This window comes from Spermophilus citellus, assembly GCF_964194105.1.
Source record: "Spermophilus citellus genome assembly, chromosome: 4".
NCBI lineage: Eukaryota > Metazoa > Chordata > Mammalia > Rodentia > Sciuridae > Spermophilus > Spermophilus citellus.
In genome coordinates, this window is record NC_138185.1 from 152,041,680 (window position 1) to 152,064,114 (window position 22,435).

At 36.9% G+C, this 22,435-nt stretch overlaps 1 protein-coding gene across 1 annotated transcript in view; it reads left to right on the top strand.

The window, feature by feature from the left end:
- Positions 1 to 22,435, top strand: part of PELI2 (pellino E3 ubiquitin protein ligase family member 2) — a 185,407-nt gene that overhangs the window by 48,475 nt on the left and 114,497 nt on the right. Inside the window, exon 2 of the mRNA XM_081288694.1 lies at positions 7,476 to 7,605. Coding sequence (XP_081144820.1) covers positions 7,476 to 7,605 — 130 coding nt within the window. The remainder of the gene's footprint in view (positions 1 to 7,475; positions 7,606 to 22,435) is intronic.

Here is a 22,435-nt window from a genome sequence, read left to right on the forward strand (position 1 = left end):
CATCCAAGATGAACTTACTCTTTTTAGGCAGGATGCAGGTATTTTAGTTGGCTAGGAATACCTTCTGTATCTATATTGAGAGAGATTTGGGAATCTCTTTAAACACTGTATTTGTAACTTTGAGGAATCAAAGGCCCATCTTAATTAAGATTAGGTACCTTCACATCCCTAGCTTAAAAAGACCCGGGGCTAGATTTCCTTTCTCCATTCTTCCTGCACTGATGTAGTCACCATTATTATTGAGTCATTCTCTGCTTCAGGGTTCCAGGTAGAGGCAAAGAGGGATATGAAAAAAACAGGGAGCTGCTCAGAGAGCACCCAGTTCAGAGGTGGAAGGTAAGTGGAAGATTAGTTTCTGTTGTCACACAGGTCTGGTATAGAAGACTTTTATTAAGGTGCCATGGTCTGGAATCACATGTGTAGGACATGTCAGTAAATACATCTTCAAAGACACCAGGGCAGTATCCTAATTCAAAATGCACTGTTCAAGGTCTGTGGTATAGCCTAGGGGTAAAGCAGTGCATGTGTAAGGCCCTAGGTTTCATTGCCAGAACCAAAAGGCAAAACATAATAAAACCTAAAAACAAAACTTGCTGTTCTGATTTCTCTTTTATTTTTTTTTTCCTATTGTATTTTCTAAACCATTTCCATCATCATTTACCAGTGTTGGTTTGTATCTGTCACCTTGGCTGCCTTCCCACATGGCTGAATTCATCAGAAGACACGGTGTCTTTGTGTCTCCTTAGCCCTCAGCCTGACACACCCCATGCACTCTGACTGATCCATTTTGAAAGAATATATGTATCTTTTTTTCCCCCCATGTTCAGTAGGTCGTAAGTGGCTCCTTGGAGCAAAGACCATTTCCAAACAGAAATGGGGACTTGAGAATCTTCCATGTAATGCCAAGGCCAGGAAGATTTTCTGAATGAATTAATGTTTACAAAGCTGTAATAGGTTATCTCCAAAGGGGATAGGCTGTTATGTTGCTGACATAATTAGTTCTTTGGCTAGAAATCAAAGTCTGCCTTTTATTTTATGAGACTCCATTGTGAGGCATTTCTTAGGCACATAGAAATTAACGTTGTGTCCCTGGGCTTTATAGTTCATTGGGGCAGGGAAAGTCCAGGTAGATGATAGATTAAATAATGAGGGAGTTGGAACTATAATTATGTAAAACCAGTGTTAGGTATTTATTAGTTTATGTGCATTTTCTTACGGTTGCATTTGTACAGAAATGGGAGTTAGTGTGAGCTGCCTTAAGGCAGGTGCCACATCAGCAGACTCTGTGCCCTGCCTTTAAGTCTCTTGCTTCTAGAGTCACATCCTGTTTATCTGGAATGTATAGTCTCCTTTGGGTACAGTCGTTGCCTGCGATTTATTGGTGTAAGTGATAGAGATGTTGTTTCTGAGGGAGGGCAGAGCCTTCGGTCTATAATGAAAAGCCTGGCTGCTTCTGGAACAGGCTCATTGGATGCTGATGACACCTCCACTGCTGGAGCCCATGGCTGTTCTATTCCACATGGATGCTGCTGTAGGAGCTCAAGCTAGTTAAGATCACATGGAATGTCTCAGATGTGGCCAAGAGTCCTGGCATTCCTTCTCTTGCTGCTGTTCCCTGTAGGAAAATCTTTCTGTCAAATGCATTTTTGGTGGCAGGCATCTTTTCAAGACTATATCTTTGAATCATATGCCATGAATTGCAGTGTCAGTGTTGTCTTCTAGAAAAAAGTATGAAATTTGGTGTTCCACCAGACTGAATATGGCTTTGGGTCTGTCTGGCCTTTCCTAGCTCTGTCTGTGTGTTTCAGCATTCTGAATCTTTTACATGTCTACCAGGAGCAATACCCCTTAAATAGTGTTTCTTGACCCACAGCAAATGTTATTCTTCACATTAATATGTCAACTCTAGATTGTTGATCAATAATAATTCTGTATTACTTGGTGAGGTGTTTTCATTATTCTTTGCAGGTTCCAAATATTTCTACTATTAAAACCGTTTGTTCTCCACATATGAAGAGTTAAGTTTTCCTCACCATTTACTAAATAAATGGATATTTTAAAAGGTCTTCAGAATTAAAAAAAGAAAATTGAATCTTGAAAGTACCCCCCCATACCCCCCAGCTGCTCACTAGCTATGTCAGCAGCACATAGAGATTTTATTTCTACAAATTTATTGACTAAAAGCTTGCCAGACCAGGGAACATTCTGACCTCCTTTTGTAGAACAATAATTTTTTGCCTTTGTAAGCAGAATTTCAACTTTATACCTGGACCATACTCTACAGAAGATGGTCCTTCTGTCAGCAGATGGTCTGGAGATTTCAGTGCCTAGTGTGTAACCCCCTGCATTGGCCAGGTACCTTACTTTCTTGGAATCAGGAGGCAGATGGGCCAGGTGGGGAGGTAAGGAGGACAGAGGGGAAGATGGTCATCAGGAGTAGGTGACTTGGCTTCAAACAGATCAGGGACTAATGCAGAGGCTGTGGAGCTGGGGAAGTGAAAGTGTGCTGAGGATTTGGGGCTTGTTGTTCCAGGGATCTATTAGTGCATAATCAGCTACCCCCAAACTTAGTTGCTTAAAGCAGCCACCATTTTATTTATTTCACAGTTCTAGTCAGGAATTTGGGCAGTTCTCTCATTTGACGTCATCTGAGGTCACTTGGTAGTAGTCAGGATGGACTTATATGGGGAGGCCATAGTGGCCTCAACCCATTGCACACCAGGATCAGCTGGGACTGCAATTGAAGTGCCTTTGTGTATCTTTCCTAGCATGCCACTCCCAGGGTAGTTGAGTTTCTTATGAGGCAGCTCAGAGTCCTAAGAGAAGGACTAAGAGAGAAGCAATAGGGCCTTTCCACATCTGGTTGTAGAAGTTTAAGACCACTGCTTCCTCTGTATCTTGCTGGTAAGCAAGTCACAAGTCATGAAGGTCAGTACATATTTAGAAACAGCACATATTTAGAAAGAGGAGAATTTGATTCCATCAATTGGCAGAAGTAATGAGGAATTTGTGGCCCCTTTTCAGCTGCCACATGGTGTTCCTTGACGGAAGATTCACTACAAGAGACTTTAGGAAGTGACAGAGGGATGCTGGTGTATGTGATCAAATGTACTTTTCACATTTGGTGGCCAAGATCAGAAGACTGTGGGCTGAGGAGTAGGCAGGGGCTGAGAGTGGGATAGCAGGCAAGGATTACTTTTTCAGGATTCTTGGTTGTGTGTGGAAGATGGGAACGAACCTGGAGGCTCAGAGGAAGGCCTGGGTTTGGAGGGCTTGTGTGCTTGACTTTGTTTCATTTGAAGATGGGTGAGGTCACCAGTGGCTCATTGTTGCAGATTGTGGGTGTGCATTTTCATTCTCATGGATGACTGCTGAACCGATGAACCCTTGAGGAAATTCTGTCTGGTCTTTGGTGATATAACTTTCTTCTGGTCCTAGTCCTTCTGCCTGTGTTCAAGAAAGGGTTGTTTCTTTTAATGATTGTATTTTCTAAGTATTGTCTCAGTCTTCTTGCTTCCTTATTTTGTGCCCTTTCTTTGAAGTCCCATTTATTCCTGTGATTTTAACAGACACACAAGATGAAGGCCCCCAGATCTTATTATGTCCAGAACTCTAGCTCTGCCTATCTAGTTGCCTCCTGCATGTTTTCCCTGAATGGCCCTTTAATTCCTATTCCTGTTTCTAATAATTTCATTACCTTGGCCAGGCCAGTTGCCTCCTTGATTTTCCTTTTATCTTTGCTTCACCCTCTGCATCCAGTCAGGTCACCAAGTATTGTTGATTTTGGGGTTCTCAATTGTGGCTACACAAAAACATTACCTGTGGGGTTTTGCAAATGCAGACCTGGAGTCCATTCCAGACTTCCTGAATCAGAATCTCATGGGATTTAACTTTCCATATTTTTATAAGGCTTCCCAGGTGATTCTGATGTTTACCTCACATTGAAAACAACTCTAAAACTTTTCTTTTAATACTTCAGCTCATTTTATCATCAATGCTTTAATTCAGATCTTTTTAGTTTCTTGTGGCTCCTAAAACAAATTACCACGATTTGTTGGCTTAAAGAGTGAAGTTGACCAAACTATGCTTTGCACATTGAATATATTAGAATCCATTCCAATTTTATATATAATTATAATGCACCAATTGAAAAATGAACAAACAGAAGGAAGACCTGTGGAGCAGAGAATGGGAATCAGGAGGAGGGAAGAGGGAGGGAAAGAGGAAATTGTTGGGATTGAAATGGAGAAAACTATTTTATATGTATTTATGAATGTCAAAATGAACCCCAGTATTATATATAAGTATAATGTAATATTTAAAAGTAAACAAACAAACTGTTTTTTCTGTCACAGTTTTGGAGACCATGAGTCTGAATCAGGGTGTTAGAAGGGCTATGCTACCTCTGAAAGTTCTAAGGGATAATCCTTCCTTACCTATTTCAGCCTCTGGTGGATCCAGGTACTCCTTGACTTGTGGTTGCATAACTCGAGTCTCTGCCTCCATTTTCACATGGTCACTCCTTTGTCTCTTGTGTCTCTTAGAAGACATTTGCTGTTGGATTTATGACCTACCAGTAATCCAGGGTGATTTCATCTAGAGACCCTTAATTACGTCTACAAAGACTTTTTCTAAAAGGTCATATTCACAAGTTTCAGAACATGGTCATATCATTTTGAGGGCTAGCATTTCCACTACCACATGCTCCCTCTGGCTATGATGGTTCTCCCAGCTGATCATCTTGCCTCTAACCTGGGTGTATCCTCAAATATATTCATCATGTGATCCATTTGCTTACATCTTACCAGACTTCCCATTCCCTTTGGGGGAATAAGTCCTTTATCCTGGAGAACCTGGCTTCTGTCTGCCTTTCCCATCCTTTACCATTGATTCTTATGCTCTTAAACTTCAGCTCATGGCATTGAACTGCCTTCATCCTCCCTGCCTTATGCAGGCACTTGCCTCACACAAGTTCAGAGTTCTGATTAGATTCAGGACAGTGCGAGCAGCATCTTCCCATGAAGCCTTCCCTAAGACCTCTCCTCTGTGCACTGTGCTGCTAGTGCCTCGAGTTCTGCGTGTTTTTTTTTTTTTTAAATAACATTTGTTTTTGTGCCTTTCTCTCTAGGCAGAGACCTCTGTGAAGGCAGGAAAGCTGATAATCATCATTGTAGCTCTAGTACTCGGTACTATAAATATTGAATAAATGGTGCTGTAGCTTAACCTAATTAGCTGCTCATCTCATCTTGATTCTGGTTTTGCCACCAGTACTTTAAGTTTTCCATAAGATTTTTCACCTAGCATTATCTAGACATGTAAGTAAGTAGGCAACCTATAAATAGACTGACTTTTTTATTTCTTTAACATGCAATGCTTGTGCACTTCTGTGTAAGTAATTGAAATTATAATGTTTCTGCATGCATTAAAGTTGACATTTCTGGACCCTCCCTCACTTTATGTTAGATATGGTTTTGGAGTTGTTAATAGCAGAAACAAACTTGAATTAGCTGAAATTAAAAAGAAATTTATGAACAAGGGTCAGAGTACAACTGGGCTAATGGATTCTTTCTATCTCTTTTTGCTTCTTTTCTGTATTCATCTGCTTCATTCTTCAATTTATCTGCTTTTTCAGCCAAATACAGGTTGGGACATGCCCATGGCCCCCATGTTTACAGAGACAAGCAGCCACCCACAGAGGCTGGCTTGGTTAGTTGTTTCTCTTCCCAGTTTTGTGTTTTCCAGGATGAGGATGTCATTGGCCAGCTTGGGCCTTATGACACCTCTGGCCAGTCAGCTGCAGGGTGGTAGAGAGGATGCTGTCAGGGCTGTCTCTTCCAAATGTGGTGCTGTAGCTCACCCTTGGGAATTAAGGGCTGGATTCCAGAGAAGGAAGTACCATTGTGAGAAAATAGCCTAAAAAGAGATGGACCAGAGGTGTGGTTGAGAGAAAGATGCAGCGAGGGCTGGGTTAAAACCAGGGGCACAGGAAACACTGCCAGGTCTTGTCTTAATTTTCTGTAGACCACAGTAGTGAAAATGTTTTTCAGTTGTTTACTATCTTGGCTTCATTTGGTTTGCATATGTTTCCTTTAACACAGAATGTTCATCATGAATAAAGTGGTGTGAAAATATCTTAAAACAAAGTGGGTTTATGATGTTTGTTTACTTATGGATATTCCATAGTAGTGATCACAAATATGTTTAAGAAAGTAATGTACATTTTTCTGACTTGCCTGAAAAGGAGAGTAATAAGACTTGAAACAAAATATCATTTATTCTAGAGACATTTTTATATAGCTGACATTCCTTTTTGATGGGAATGGAAACAGATTACAAACACAGTGGGAATAACTTCTGGTGATAATGTAAAACCATTGTCAGACTGCAGATACTTACTCAATTCTTAAAACACCCCAAATTCCTTTGTTCCAAAATCTGTGGTTCCCAGTGGACTCATATCCCCAGTTCTCTACCCTGGTGCCCATCTCCTCTTCTGGGTAGAGCTGGAGAAGTGGAGAGAGCCTAGAGATCTGCTGGACAGGACCCTTAGGTCAGAAACAAGCTACCAGAACCACTGTACCCTGAGTTTGGTATTCTGAGGGAGCTTTGGAGCAGCCATATTTATCTATGCGCATTTTAAATGATTCCTTTCCCTTTTCTTTTCTTGAAAGGAACTTCTGCCAGTGTAGGCAGAGAATGAATAGTCATGTTAGTGTGGCCATAGGGGACAGTGGTCCAAATAGTCAGGGACAAGTTAATTCAAAGTTAGAATATGCAGTCAAAATTTAACTAACTGCAACCTTGCCTTTCTTTTAAACTCTCATATTAGCAAAATATATAAGAAATCTGTTTAAGGATATTATGTGTTTTCCTGGTGACTTTGTAAATTTTTGACAGTTTATGTACTATAAAATTCAATGCATAATTTGTATAAGTTATTTTTTGCTAACCTAGCATTGTAGGGTTCAGTGAGAAATGTGAGTGAATGTATTCAGAACTTTAAAGAAAGCAGGTAACTATATTTGGTCTTCTTACAAATAAAAATCATATAGACAACATTAACATGATTTGAGAATGAGGTGTGAGGTTTAATTAGTATGCTATTTTCTAACTAGTTCATTTAAAAATATTTCTTAAGTTTCTCTGGGGTCCATTAGAATGGTGCTAGCTGAATTGAGCCTGTTCTTAATATGGCCTCTGCAGAATCTGCTTATTTATACTCTGTTTCAAAAAAGATTTGAAGAGTGACTCCATAGAATAGGAAATCTATAATTACTTGTACATCTCTCTTAAATTAAGTTTCTGGAAGTGATTTGAATTTCATTACAGTTAAAGTCTGTTTTGTAACCCTTTCCTTTTGTGAGTGGTTTGGTGGGCAGTTCTTTAATCCTGTCTTTTCCATTATTTCATCTAACTTTCATGCCTAAAACTTTTAAAATCCACAAATAATTGAACTATCTCATCTCTGTTCTTAGGTACAATGGTGCTTTACCTAATGGTGACAGAGGAAGGAGGAAAAGCAGATTTGCTCTCTATAAGCGGCTGAAGGCTAATGGTGTTAAACCTAGCACAGTCCACGTGATATCCACACCCCAGGCTTCCAAGGTAGGTGACTTTGGCCTATTTAGGAGGACCTTGCAAACGGTGATTTATGATTATTCCTTATTAGCTGCTTTCTTTCTTTTACTCCTGTTCTTGTATAGGACATTTTCTCAACCATCTAAGGCAGGATATATGTTGGGAGGGGCTGTGCTGTGTGCTATAGAATATTTAGCAGCATCCCCAGCTTCAACCCACTAGATGCCAGTGGCACTCTCCTCTCCCCACCCCTAAGTTGTTCAAAACCAAAACAACTTGACATTGTAGGATGTCTTCTGACAAGGGGTTAGTAGGTAAAATCTGCCCTATTTTGAACCTCTGCTTTATGATGAAAAGTAATTACCGTTGTATCAAGTTAGAATTGCTGTGACTGATTGTATATTGTGTGCATGCACAAATGTGTAACAACAGTGTGTACAACTAATGCTCCAATAAAAAATGTGGGGGGAGGAATAATAGCTGAAAGATATATAATTTTTTTATTCTAAAGAGTTTTTGTATTGAATCTTGGTATAAACTGCAAAGATTTGTAATTTTCGTTATATTAATTGGATATATTTTGTGTTTTCACATATTCTCCATGAGCATGTAATTAAATTTGTGTGATTATTGGAAAGATAGGAAGACAGACCGACCTAAGTGATATAAGTCCACTGTACCTATTTGAAATTAATAAAATGCTATATTTTAAAAAAGGATTATTTAATTTGCTTCCTGATATACAGCTGGGGGAAAATAGGAGCTTTCATTTTGATTGATATATTTTATATATTAGATTTAAGAAAGTTTTTTTTTTCAATAAGATGAATTATTTGAGGTATATAAAGTTTCGTTTTGTAGAAAATAATTATATGTCCCTGTAGTATTTTATATGGGACTACTAGCTGTACATGTTTATCTTCATGGGTTTTGGTCACTTGGAATAAATCAGACTTGATTCCCATCTTACTGAAAACCTGTATTGAGGGAGAAATGATGGCTTCTTGGAAGCAGGCTGGTGTTTAGATGGTGATAATAGTATGGATCACCTTTATGGGTGCTTTTATTTTAAAAAAGCCCTTATTGTTCCTGAAGCAGAGCTATGGAAAGAGTTTGTTAGAATGTACCAGTTAAGATTGTCTTGTACTAATGAGGGAATGACTAGATAAAAAATATCAAGCTCCAGGGAAACAGAGGAGAAGAGTTTAATGTGGGCAAGTTTTCACCAGGGAAAGAGAAATAAAATAAATATTTTAGGGAAGAAAGAACATTTTATAAGGAAAACAAAGGAAATCCAGCTTTACAAAGATTCTGAAAAAAGAAGTCAAATAGCAACAAAATCTTGGAAGGTCAAGAACTAGGAGAAACATTTTATGTAAACAACAAAAATATTTGGTGTAGAAGAAAACCAAGACAAATGTTTTTAAGCATGTTTTTGAGTGTCAAAACTGTACTGATACTATAGAGGTGGTACTTACAATTTTGCATATTTGTTGACATTCATCTGTGTCTGTACCTTGTTATTGGCTTTTTAAAAAAAGTCTTAGGTCTGTAATAGAATGGCTGACATTTAAAAAGTTAGGAAAATAATTGTTTTTCAGTGAAATATTAAAATTTACTACTATAGGGATATCAGTGGTTTTTATCATTCCCTACCTCCCACATTTCCCATTTTAGCCAAAGTTTCACCTGTATATCTAGATTTTACTTGAAGTGACTTAGATTATACATCTTTTTGTCTTAAGTTTGTGTTTAAACATATTACCCATAGTACTAAGAGTAGGTCACATCAGGTTTTGGTCTTTACCTTTCTTATGTTGTAATCTGGGGAAAATGTATTCTAAGGGTCTTAGATCACTCATTTATTAAATAAGGAGATTGCCTACAGGCAGAAACAATGTTGAAACAGATAATACACTTTGGTTATAAGCAACAGAAATTCTGAACTTAAATAAAAAGCAAAGATGGGGAAATTCTTACGGGATAGAATAGGAAGAGCTCTCAGAATCAAGGAAAAGTTGGGTAATCAGGTTTCATTAAGAGGAGAAATGGAGTATCAACAAGAGTTCACTTGGATATTCTTTTCATGAGCAGTGACTTGATTTTAGTCACCTTCTGTCTCCTCAATTTTCCAAGAGAGAGAATCTGATAGACTGCACTTGGGTCACCCAGTATGGTAAAGGGAGATGGCAGACCAGGCATATTTATTGTGAGTTGACTTCCCAGTGCTGTCCTAACCTCACTCATCTTCGTGCCTCTACTTTGAGGTCCTTGTACTTAGTAAGTACTGAATAATGGTTCGGACAAGGAATAGGTACTGAATCTATTTTCTTCTTCCCTACATGAATTTCTGACCTCAATCACAAATCCTTTCACTTTCTCTGGTCCCTGCCAAAATGGCATCCCTCAGCAGCTTGGCCCTACCACTCCTCCTGCTAGGTTTGCTCTCTTGGCCCCTTTCACTTTGAAGCCCCATTCAGATGTAAACACAGCCTCTTGCATATTTAACTTGATCTGATTGTATTTACTATGCACTTCTTATTTCCATTTCTTCTAGTTCATAGAACTAGCAAAGATTCTATGATTCTATTTTGCTACTCCATTCCAGTCTCTTCTTGTTGAGATTAGTTGAGATTATTAATCTAAGCTATCTTTCCCCCAGATTTGTGGACCTTGCTGACCTATAGCTCGCCTCTGTGTATTTTGGTGCCCCGGTGCAGCCCTGTGTCTTTCTCCCGGACCCTGTAGCTTCTCAGATTCATTGTACTTTAACTCTTTCAATTTCAGAAACTGTCACTTCTGCTCCACTTTCCCACTCATACAGTACACTTTACAGCCAGTTATCACTTGGAAGTGAACATAATATTCTATTCATTCTACTTGTGTATACACACTTTCTTATCTACTCTCATTACACATTCCATTCTTCAGTCTGTCCCTATTTGCTATGGTTATTGGTCTACTTGGCTTCTCCAGTTATATGTTAATTTACCCCAGTTTCTCTTTCTTTGGTGCTTTTTGGGACCCTTTCTCTCTGAGTACCTGGTTCCAGGCTCTGTCCAGACTGTGCTGGACTGTTTTGTTTGTCCTGCTTGTTGCTTACACTATGTCCCATGAGAATGCCAGTCCCATGGCAAAAACTATTTCACCTGAAATGACAGTAGTTTGCATGTCCTAGCACTTTTGATTCTTTAGTATTGGAAATAAAAGGTCTTTGATTAGGGCTGTGAAAGTGAAATCTAGAAGGGTGGGTATGTTAGGACTTGAGCACTGTGCCTTTTGTCTGTGTTGTTTCTTTCTTTGCCCCATAATGTAGGGCTGAACAAGGATGGATACTCCTTTGATGATTAGAGAAGCAGCTGGGAAACAGGACCTCTTAGTCTCCTACGCATGCCAATGTCCAAGCAAAAGCAGATTAGGGTGGCAAACATGTGCCGCTGTTGTGTAATCTCTGTTTGTATAGTTTTTATTTGCGCACATAATTGCTCTTGGAATAATACAGGTATTTTTCTGATTATTTAATGCATTTAAAAAAAAGTCAAATATCCTGTTTTATTTCTGGCTGTTCTGTTACATAGGCACAGGGCCTTTAGTAATTTATTCACCCACTCATTTACTCAACAAATATTTATCCAGCACCTTCCATGACTAGGCATTATGCCAAGTATTGGATAGACTGCAGTGAACAAACACACCAGTATGCAGCTAATCTTCCAGTGAGTAGGAAACAATAAAGAATCATGTGAATACACACGAAACTGCACATTGTGAAAAGAGCTGTGAGGAAAAGGGGTTCAGAATGGAGACTGGGTAGACAAGGAAGGATGTCTGAGCAAGTGGCGTATGAACTGGAGGGAAAAGGGATTGACCAGGACAGCAGAGGGATTCAGGCTACTGTGGGCCTGACTGTAGAAGATTTGAATTTTTTCCCAAAGGGAAACATTGAAGAGTGTTAAGCAGGAGGAGTGACATGCTGTGAGTCGATTTATATATGCCCATTTACTTTTTATTATATAGGGCAACTATTTTGCTGTTATTACTAGTGAATAGTGAGTGTGACAGTTGTGGTTGTGGTGATGATGATGATGCCTGTGCCTGATAGGGGAATATTTTGCTAGCAGCCTGGTTGAAATTTAGCTATGGAAAACTCTCTTCCATAGGTTTTTTTTGTGTGCTTTTTAAGATATATATGACAGTACAGTGTATTTTGACATATTATATGTACAAAGTATAACTTACTCTAATGAGGATCCCATTCTTGTGGTTGTACATGATATGGAGTTTCATCGGTGGTGTAATCATATGTGAACATAGGAAAGTCATGTCCAATTCATTGTACTGTCTTTCCTGTTCCTGTCCCCACTTCCTTCCCTTCATTCCCCTAATCCACTGAACTTCTAATTCTAATCCACTGAACTTCTACCCCTCTCCCCTGTTGTATGTTAGCATCTGCATATCAGAGAGAACATTCAACCTTTGGTGTTTTGGGGAAAACTCTTTATCATGATTTTCCCTTCCTAGATGATGCTTTAATGAAATATCCCTTTTAAAGGTATTTTTGCCTTCAAAAAACAATTGAAAATAATTTTATTCCAGTTAGCATATTTCATAAAGGAAAACATCAGTGGTCTTTAAGTGATAGTTTAGTGAAAGATTAGTACTACTTAATATGATTGACATGACCAGGCTGAATCCTGTGTCTTACCACTCTTTGTGTTGCTACAATATAGTACCTGGTACTAGATACTTTATAAAGAAATTTATTTGGCTCACTATTCTGGTGGCTGGAAGGTTCACATAGTATGGCACCTGCATCCTAGTTGTATCACAACATGGCAGAGAAGCAAAAAGGGAACCAGCCAAGATACAAGATACAAGCAGGGAAGCAGAGAAGGGCAAGGCTTGTTTTTTTTTATAACAGCCGGCTCCCATGGTCACTAACCCAGTCTTCAAGACCTCATCTACTCTGTGAAACCAGCCCCAGGTGGTACCCCCATGACCTCCTAATACCATTCTGCTAGGTCCCTCCTCTTAGAGATCCACATCTCTTAACATTGCCAGACTGGGCACCAAATGTTCAGCACATGAGCCTCTGGGGACAATCCACATCCAAACCATAGCAGCCTATTTGAGCTAGTATGTCTCTATTGATTAGTAAAATATTGAAATTCTTCTGCGTCAGTCAATGAATATTAATAATAGTAACCACAGAAAGTGGTAAAACTAATACAATTTTCAATGTGAACTCATTACCCCAAGCTAATTTTGCAGGATGTAGAGAGGTCCACTTCTGAAGCCCTCATTGTCTCTGCAGTCTGTATGTATCTTGGTGCAGTGAATGGTGTAGCTCCACTGCATATTCAAATGAGGCTGGAGCCTTCTATGATTTAGGACAGTCATCAGTTTATCAATATTCTCAGACTTTCTAATTACTACTCCTTTTAAAGAATTTGGTTTTATTTTATTTTATTTTTTAAAGGAAAGATAGTTGTAACACATACAGCAAAGTTCTTAAATCTTTTTTTTTTTTTTTTTTTTTTTGGCAGTGCTAGGGATTGAACCCAGGGTCTTGTGTATGCAAGGCAAGCACTCTAACAACTGAGCTGTATTCCCAGCCTCTAGAATTTGGTTTTTAAATAGTTGTTATTTTGGTTTCTTTCATAGTTCTTTTGTTGTAATTCTTGGGTAAGTAATTTTGGTATTTGTTATTTTTAAGTTCAGTACATAATTTGATGAAGTAAATTATACTTTAAAAAATTAATTTAATGAAGTATTTTATTATAAAAGGGCAATGTTTGGATAAGGTTTATCCTTTTAGATATCATAAATATGAATATTGTGAATCTGTAAGAGAATAAAAAATAATAAAAAAAAGAGAAGAAAAGAAAAAATAGGTAATTAATTTAATAATAGTAATTACAGCCCATAATATCTTTTGATTCCATGCAGAATACAAACCTAAAAATAAATCATTTGTATTTCCAGAATGAGAAACAACTAGATTATTTCAATAAAAAAAAAAAAGCAGTATGGAGATTCCTTGGAAAGCTGGGAATGGAACCACCATTTGACCCAGTTATTCCCCTTCTCGGACTATACCCAGAGACCTAAAAAGAGCATACTACAGGGATACAGCTACATCAATGTTTATAGCAGCACAGTTCACAATAGCTAGACTATGGAACCAACCTAGATGCCCTTCAGTAGATGAATTTGTACACAATGGAATATTACTCAGCACTAAAAAATAACAAAAATCATGGCATTTGCAGGGAAATGGATGGCATTAGAGCAGATTATGCTAAGTGAAGTTAGCCAATCCCTAAAAAACAAATGCCGAATGTCTTCTTTGATATAAGAGGGGCGACTCAAAACAGAGCAGGGAGGAAGAGCATGAGAAGATTACCATTAAATAGGGATGAGAGGTGGGAAGGAATGGGAGAGAGAAGGGGAACTGCACGGAAGATGGAAAGAGACCCTCATTGTTATACAAAATTATATATAAGATGGTGTGAGGGGGAAGAAAAAAAAGAGATAGAGAAATGTGTTACAGTAGATGGGGTACAGAGAGGTGATGGGAGGGGAGGGAGGATAGGAAGGGCAGCAGAATACAACAGACTCTAGTATGGCAGTAAGTATAAACGTGGCTGTATAACCAATGTGATCCTGCAATCTGTACACGTGGAAAAAATAAGAATTCATACCCCATTTGAATCAAATGTATGATATGTCAAGATCATTTTAATGTTTTGAGCAACTAATAAAAAAGAAGAAATAAAAAATATATAGAAATTGGTTTCCAAGATATTGGAATAACAACTTTCAAAAATTTTTTAACAATGAATATTGATAAAGCAAAGGCAAAAACATTCAGGAACTATCAATATAATATGCTGTGAGTTAAAAATAATTTTCTGACTTAGAGTATATATTAGGACTTTAGTTTTATAGGACTGTATTATGTCAGTTTAAATTTATGGTCCTGATTGTAGCAAAACATCTATCTACTGAGATGAAAAAGCACTTTCTAGAAGATTTATGTATCAGGGCAGTAAAATTTAGACATCATTGACAAAGCTCCAAACATTTTACCTAGACATAGTTGAATAATTTACTTAAAATTCAATATTTAAGACTTTGAAGATAGTATGATAGTTTTTGTTGATTCCATGGAGCTAAAAGGAACATCTGAAATATATTAAGCTTTATTGTCATACTCAAAAGAAATTGTTTCAATGAGAAATATTTACATGAAAACCTTATGAATTTTGTACAGATGGTACAAGTATAGTGCTGGGGAGAAGAATTGTTTCAACTGAAGTTCTAGGAAAACCTTTGGATGTTTTTGTTTGATTATGTCTTATTTGTCATTTTGTTGTCTCTGGACGATTGAAAGTTAAACCAAGTAAATCACTTACCATTTTTTTCTTGAAAATTTTTTGTTACCTTACAGCAAATAATTACTAGAGAATTAATTAACATTTTTAAAATTTGAAATTTCAATAATGAAGTATTTGAGCATGTGGTACTACATATAAATTCAGTTTAGAAATTGTGTGGACTTAAATATGTGAGATAGCAGTTGAACAATTAAACATTTTAGAGATTTGGCTTTATCACATGATATTCTAACCAATATCAAGATTTTCCTTGGTTTTAAGAGAATGAAAAATTTCAGTTATTAACATGGACAGATTAGTTGACAAATAATTGTGGCAGGACATATAAACCAAATACAGATTCAATTCTCTCTCCCCCTCCCCACCCCTTATTATGGGTTAGCTTCCACATATCAGCAAAAATTTTGACTTTTGGTTAGTTATATAATTATATCAAAATGGATTCTACTGTCATATGTATTTAAAAAGAATCAATGAAGAATACAGGAAACCATGATAAACAATCAGTATTGGAGAAAAACAAATTTAAAATAAAACAAGAGTAATTCTAGGAGAAAGTCTATCAAGTTATCCAACAAATTGTATGAATATGTGCTTATTTGGTGACATTTATGAAGAAAACAATTAATTTTAATAACATACTTTTAATTTATTGATTCTTACAACTTGGCCAGTTGATGTTTTCAAAGCACCATAGGTTGAAACTGATTTTCATGGCATAGGTGATAACAGAAGTGGAAAATATAAAAAACCTCAAGCAGGAAAGCTTGATTCTAGCACTCAGCATATTAATTATCAGTGCAATTATCTGCATTACTGATATTCAATAATAATTATAATTTTTACTTGATGCATGTATTAGTTGGAAAAATCATTTAATTTGTGTTGTCCTTAAAGCACAATTTTATTAATGACTTGTTTTTAACATGTCAGTGTGGGAGAATACTTATATTTATATTTATAATTATGCTTTAATTCAAACTTATTTTAATTATGACCCTGATTTAGATACTTGCTTTTTTTTTTTCTTTTTTTGGGTGGAAGAAGAGTCTTTTGCTATAACCGTTGCTTTTCAAAAACAACATTAAAGTTGGAAGGAGCTTTTATTCAGACCATCTTCTTGAGAGGAACTTTAAAAAGCCCTGAACAGCCTGCACTAAGCTGGCTGTGTTGCCAAGGACTCAGCAATGTTGGTCAGTGTTGGTTTTGTGTGTCCTCTCCACTGCTGCAGGTAGTAGGTGGAAATGCTCTGAAGGGTGGAACCAAAGCTGGTTCTGTTTCTCTTTCCCTCTTTCTCCCACTTCCTAGGAGTGTGACTTGAGAAACCCATAAACTAGGATTGCTGTAATGATAAAGTTAATTAATGTGGCACTTGTCAGTAAAAATCAAAGTTGCTTTATAGACTTATGGGATAGTAGTACTGTTTGTGAAATCAGGTGCTCTGCAGAGAGCCTTTTCTACAAAAAAAGAACGATGATGGTGGCTTGAATTTAAGTAGCTGGTTTGTTTATAGCGGTGGTTATGATAGCATGTAGTGGAAAGTACAGTGAAATAGAATTCTGTACATTGGAAAGGAAGTCACAAAGGAGGGTCATGGAGATATCATTAGCTCACTTGGAATTGTTAGTCCTCTCTTTTGTTCTCTTTTGACATTAAAGTGCATGGTGGTCCTTATCCTTTCAAGAAAGTACTGTGAGCCTCTTGAAGTACTAGTTATGGATGACTGATTCATACGAGTGCTTACATACAAGCTCTTGATTGGTTGCATCCATGTTCCAGAGGAGGTGGAATGAGTGGCTTCAGGAACTTTTGGTTTTGTCCAACTCAGGTTAGAGTTAATGGAGGGCTTAGTGAAGCTGGTTCAGGTGCACTCAGATGGGCAGCTCATTTGTGCTTCTCTCTTTGCTTATTCTGCTGCCACATAGTCCCTGTAGGCTTACCCAGTCTTCTGCTCTGTATTCCCCAGGTGGCCATGTTTTTCCTCAGCTGCATACCTTTGCTGGTGATGTTCTCATTGCTTAGGATGTGCTCTAGCCTCATATAGTAACCTATACTGCCACCACCCTTTATAACACAGCCCGTATGTCCTTTTCTTCCAGAAAGTCTCTCACTCCCAGCCTGAGGCAGTGTATGTCTTCTTTTTTGAAGCTCTAGAACATGTTTTGTGTGTCCTCTCCATTGCTCTGATGTTGGGTTAGAAATGTTAGCTGCCTTATCTTGTTATCCTGGACAGCAAGCTCCTTGAAGGCAGCAGTCTTGCATTTCTGCACTTTGGTTGCCTGGCACAGTTGGTTGACCTGCCTTCAGAATGTGCTGGACAGCAGGTGGTCCTAGTAGTAATAGCTAAGTGGCTTAAGATAAACACTTGGAACATATCATATGTCTACTACATGGTAGCAACTGATTAATGTTAGATAATGTTATTAGTGATGGTTTCTCTGAATTATCTGTTATAAGAAATGATGAATAGGCTCAGGATATAATGAGACATAGCATGAATACTTGCTTATTTGCTATCAGTTATACAAAAAACCTTTCTAGCTAAAATACACTAATAGATTAAACCTTAAAACTGCATCTTCATGACTTGAATATAGGCTTCCTTTGTAAATTTCACAAGTTAAATTTGTTTTCTTTAGATCACAGCAATGAAGCTTTAATAATGAATAGTTTCTGAATTATTGAGCCCACTGACTTTGAAAGTCAGAGCATTTCCTCACTGGAGAATGTACTTACCATTTAGAACATTTTGATAAGGCATTCTTATTTGAAAATGCATCTGGCTAAATCGGTTTAGTTCCTCATGCATTCTTCAGCTTGCCAGCATTAGTTTCATTCCTTGTGTTTTGAACAAAGGAGTAGTTCTGTATTTTTTTCAATGTAGATTTAAGCCTTTGTTTCATACGAATAGTTGGGTTTAAAATTTTTTTCTTAAGTTGTTTTGTAGTGCCGCGTTGAAATTGTTGACTTGAATATCAGCAGTCTTTTCCCCAGCATTTAAAAAAAAATCATTTTTGTTATTTTCTCCTGCAATCTAGTATCATAAATCCAAGAATGTCATATTTTAAAACTTCTAAATAGGATTGATGTTATTAAATTAAAAAGTTTTTGCCCAGCAAAGGAAATAAGAATGTGAAGAGAGAACTATAGAATGGAAGAAAATCTTTGCTGTCTTCTTTTATGACAGGATTAATAATCAGAGTACATAAAGAACTCAAATCTTAACACCAAGAAAAACAAATAACCCAGTTAATTAATGAGCAAATGAATTAAATAGACATTTCTCAAAAGAAGAAATAAAGATGGCCAACCAATATATGAAAAATGTTCAACATCATTTAGCAGTTAGAGAAATATAAATCAAAACAACACTGAGATTTCATTTTCCTGTAGTCAAAATGGCAGCTATCAAGAATACAAACAATAATACTTGCTGGAAAGGATGTGGAGAACAAGAAACACCTTTTAAACTGTTGGTGGGATTGTAAATTACTACAACCATGTGGAAATCACTATGGAGGTTCATCAAAAGACTAGGCATGGGACCACTATATGACCCAGCTATTCCTTTTTTTTTTTAATATCATCTGTTATTTTAAAAAAATTTTTAAATTGCTTTTATTTTTAAAATACATGACAGCGGAATGCATCACAATTTTTATTGCACATATAGAACACAATTTTTCATATCTCTATATATAAAATATGTTCACACCATTCATGTCTTCATATATATGCTTTGGATAATGATGTCCATCACATTCCACCATCATTGCTAACCCCATGCCCCCTCCCTTTCCCTCCCACCCCTCTGCCCTCTCTAGAGTTCATCTATTTCTCACATGCTCCCTCTCTCTATCCCACTATGAGTCAGTCACCTTATATCAGAGAAGACATTCGCCATTTGTCTTTTGGGGATTGGCTAACTTCACTTAGCATTATCTTCTCCAACTGCATCCATTTACCTGCAAATGCCATAATTTTATTCTCTTTTATTGCTGAGTAATATTTCTTTGTCTATATATGTCACATTTTTTAATCCATTCATCTACTGAAGGGCATCTGGGTTGGTTCTTTAGTTTAGCTATTGTGAATTGTGCTGTTATAAACATTGATGTGGCTGTGTTCCTAATGCTGTTTTTAAGTCCTTTGGGTATAGTCCGAGGAAAAGGATAGCTGGGTCAAATGGTGGTTCCATTCCAAGTTTTCCAAGGAATCTCCATACTGCTTTCCATATTGGTTGCACCAATTGATAGTTCCACCAACAATGTATGAGTTTCCTTTTCCCCCACATTCTCACCAACATTTATTATTGTTTGTCTTCATAATAGCTGCCATTCTGACTGGAGTAAGATGGTATCTTAGAGTGGTTTCGATTTGCATTTCTGTAATTGCTAGTGAAGATGAGCATTTTTTCATGTATTTGTTGATTGATTGTATATCCTCTTCTGAGAATTGTCTGTTGAGGTCCTTGGCCCATTTATTTATTGGGTTATTTGTTTTTTTGGTGCTTAGCTTTTTGAGTTCTTTATATACCTTTGAGATTAGTGCTCTAACGGATGTGTGAGGGGTAAAAATTTGCTCCCAAGATGTAGGCCCTCTGTTCACCTCACAGATTGTTTATTTTGCTGAGAAGAAACTTTTTAGTTTGAGTCCATCCCATTTATTGATTCTTGGTTTTAATTCTTGCGCTGTAGGAGTCTTATTAAGGAAGTTGGGACCTAATCCCACATGATGAAGATTAGGGCCTCTCTCGTTGAAGGAAGAAATATTCTTTATATGTCAGTAAGTCTAAGTTATTGATTGTATTATTGAGTTCTGTAGTTTCTTTGTTGAGCTTTTGTTTGGAAGATCTAGTGATGAAAGAGGTGTGTTAAAGTCACCCCAAATTATTGTGTTGTGGTCTATTTGACTCTTGAACTTGTGAAGAGTTTGTTTGATGAATGTAGATGCTCCATTGTTTGCGGCATAGATATTTATAATTGTTAAGTCTTGTTGGTGTATGGTTCCCTTGAGCAGTATGTAGTGTCCTTCTTTATCCTTTTTGATTGACTTTAGTTTGATGTCTGTTTTATTTGATATGAGGATGGAAATCCTTGCTTGGTTCCACAGTCCATGTGAGTGGCATGATTTTTCCTAACCTTCACCTTTAGTCTGTGGATGTCTTTTTTCTATGAGTCTCTTGGAGGCAGCATATTGTTGGGTCTTTTTTTTTTTTTGATCCAATCTGTTAGTTTATATCTCTTGATTGGTGAGTTTAGGCCATTAACATTCAGGTTATTATTGAGACATGATTTGCATCCCCAGCCATTTTTGTTTAGTTTTGGTATTTCACGTGACTTGGTTTCTCCTCTGATTTCCTTTAGTGTAATCCCTCCCTCTACTGATTTTTATCATTGTTTTTCATTTCCTCTTCTTGGAATATTTTTCTGAGGATGTTCTGTAGTGCAGGCTTTCTAATTGTAAATTCCTTTAACTTTTGTTTATCATGGAATGTTTTTATTTCATCATCAAATCTAAAGCTTAGTTTTGTAATGAACATAGATGCAAAAATTCTCAATAAAATTCTGGCAAATTGAATATAAAAACATATCAAAAAGATCATACACCATGATCAAGTAGGATTCATCCCAGGTACGCAAGGTGGTTCAACATAAGGAAATAAATAAACGTAATTCATCACATCAATATACTCAAAGATAAAGAGTCATATTTTCATCTCAATAGACGCAGAAAAAGCATTTGACGAAATACAGCACCCCTTCATGTTCAAAACACTAGAAAAACTAGGGATAACAGGAACATATCACAACATGACCCAGCATTTCTATTCCTCGGTATTTATTGTAAAGAAGTAAAGTCAGCATACTATAGTGATACATGCTTACCAGTGTTTATAGCATCACAATCTGCAATAGCCAAACTATGAAACTAGCTTAGTTTTCCATTAGCAAATGAAAAGAGAAAGAAAATATGGTATATAAACACAATGAAGTTTTACTTAGCCATGAGTGAAAGTTGTGTCATTTTTAAGCAAATAGATGGAACTTGAGAACATTATGCTAAGCAAAATAAGCCAAACGCAGAAAGTCAAGGGTAGTATGTTTTCTCTTATGCACAGGAGATAAAGAGTAAAAAGGAAAAGAAAGTTATGTGTGGGGTCTCGTGAAAATTAAAGAGAGATCAGTGGAGTAGAGGAAAAGGCTCAAGGGGTGGAAGATGAGGCGTGATATTGGCCAAATTATGTTTACATTGTGTGCATGTGTGAATATGTAACAACAAATCCCATTATTATGTACAACTATATTATACCTGTAAAAAATAGAGGAAAATGTTCCAGCAAAAAAGTAAAACAAATAAATGAATAAAGAACATTGATATTTAGGTCTCATAAGCTAGGTAGAACTTTGTTTTTGGCAAACAGGTCTTATTTAGTATTTTTAATTTTTTCTTATTTATTTGGAGGTGCTGGAGGAGTCAAACCCACGGCCTCTTAATATGCTACACTGAGCTACATGTACAATGCTAATATTTTTTTATTTTAAGACTTTGTTTAAAATACAAATTCTAAAGTGTGGAGTTTGATGAATCTTCATAAAGTGAACATGCACATATATATACAGTACTGTGACCAAGAATCTGCGCATAAGTAAGAAGACCCTCTTACTCCCACTCCTAGTTGCTGCCCCTGCCTCCCAAGCAGTAACCAGGTATCCATCATCCTGCCTAACACCAAAGGTTGTTTTTTTTCTTGCTTTATATAAATGGACTCATAGTACATACTATTCTGTTTATGACTTCTTTTACAAAGCATATTTTTGAGTGAAATACCCCATTGCTATTTAATATTCTACTGTGTGAATACTCATTTTAACACTTAATGTGCTTTGAAGTTTTGATGGCATTAAAACTTCAGTTAAGTTTTTGTAAATTATTAAATATATTCTAAAAAGTTATTTTATTCTAGGGTATGAATTCAGAATAAATAGAATTCAATACTAGGTGCCAACATTCACATTTGTAGGTTGCAGCAGTTTAAAATCTATTGTTTGTTGTGCAGGTGAAGACTGTAGCCTCACTTAGAAAATTGGTTGGCCTGCTAAAACAGTGATGATTTTGCAGATTTTACAGAATTAAATATTTGGGAAAGAACTAGAATTTTATGCTAAAATTTGAATTTTATGGTATATTTTTTTCTGAAAAAAAATATAGCTAATACAATAATAAATGTTGGAGAGGGGACCTGCATATCAAATTTTCCTTAGGTTTTTACATTTGTGAGATAAGGAGGTAGCCTGACAGGGGAGACAGGAATGACATAGACTTTGATGTCAGGTGAACCTGATTGGAGTCTTGTCTCTGCTCTTTTGCTAGCATGAGACCTGAACACAGCCTTTGAGTACAGTCGTAGCCTTTTCAAAGTTGCTCATGAGAATTAGACAGGATAGATAATATAC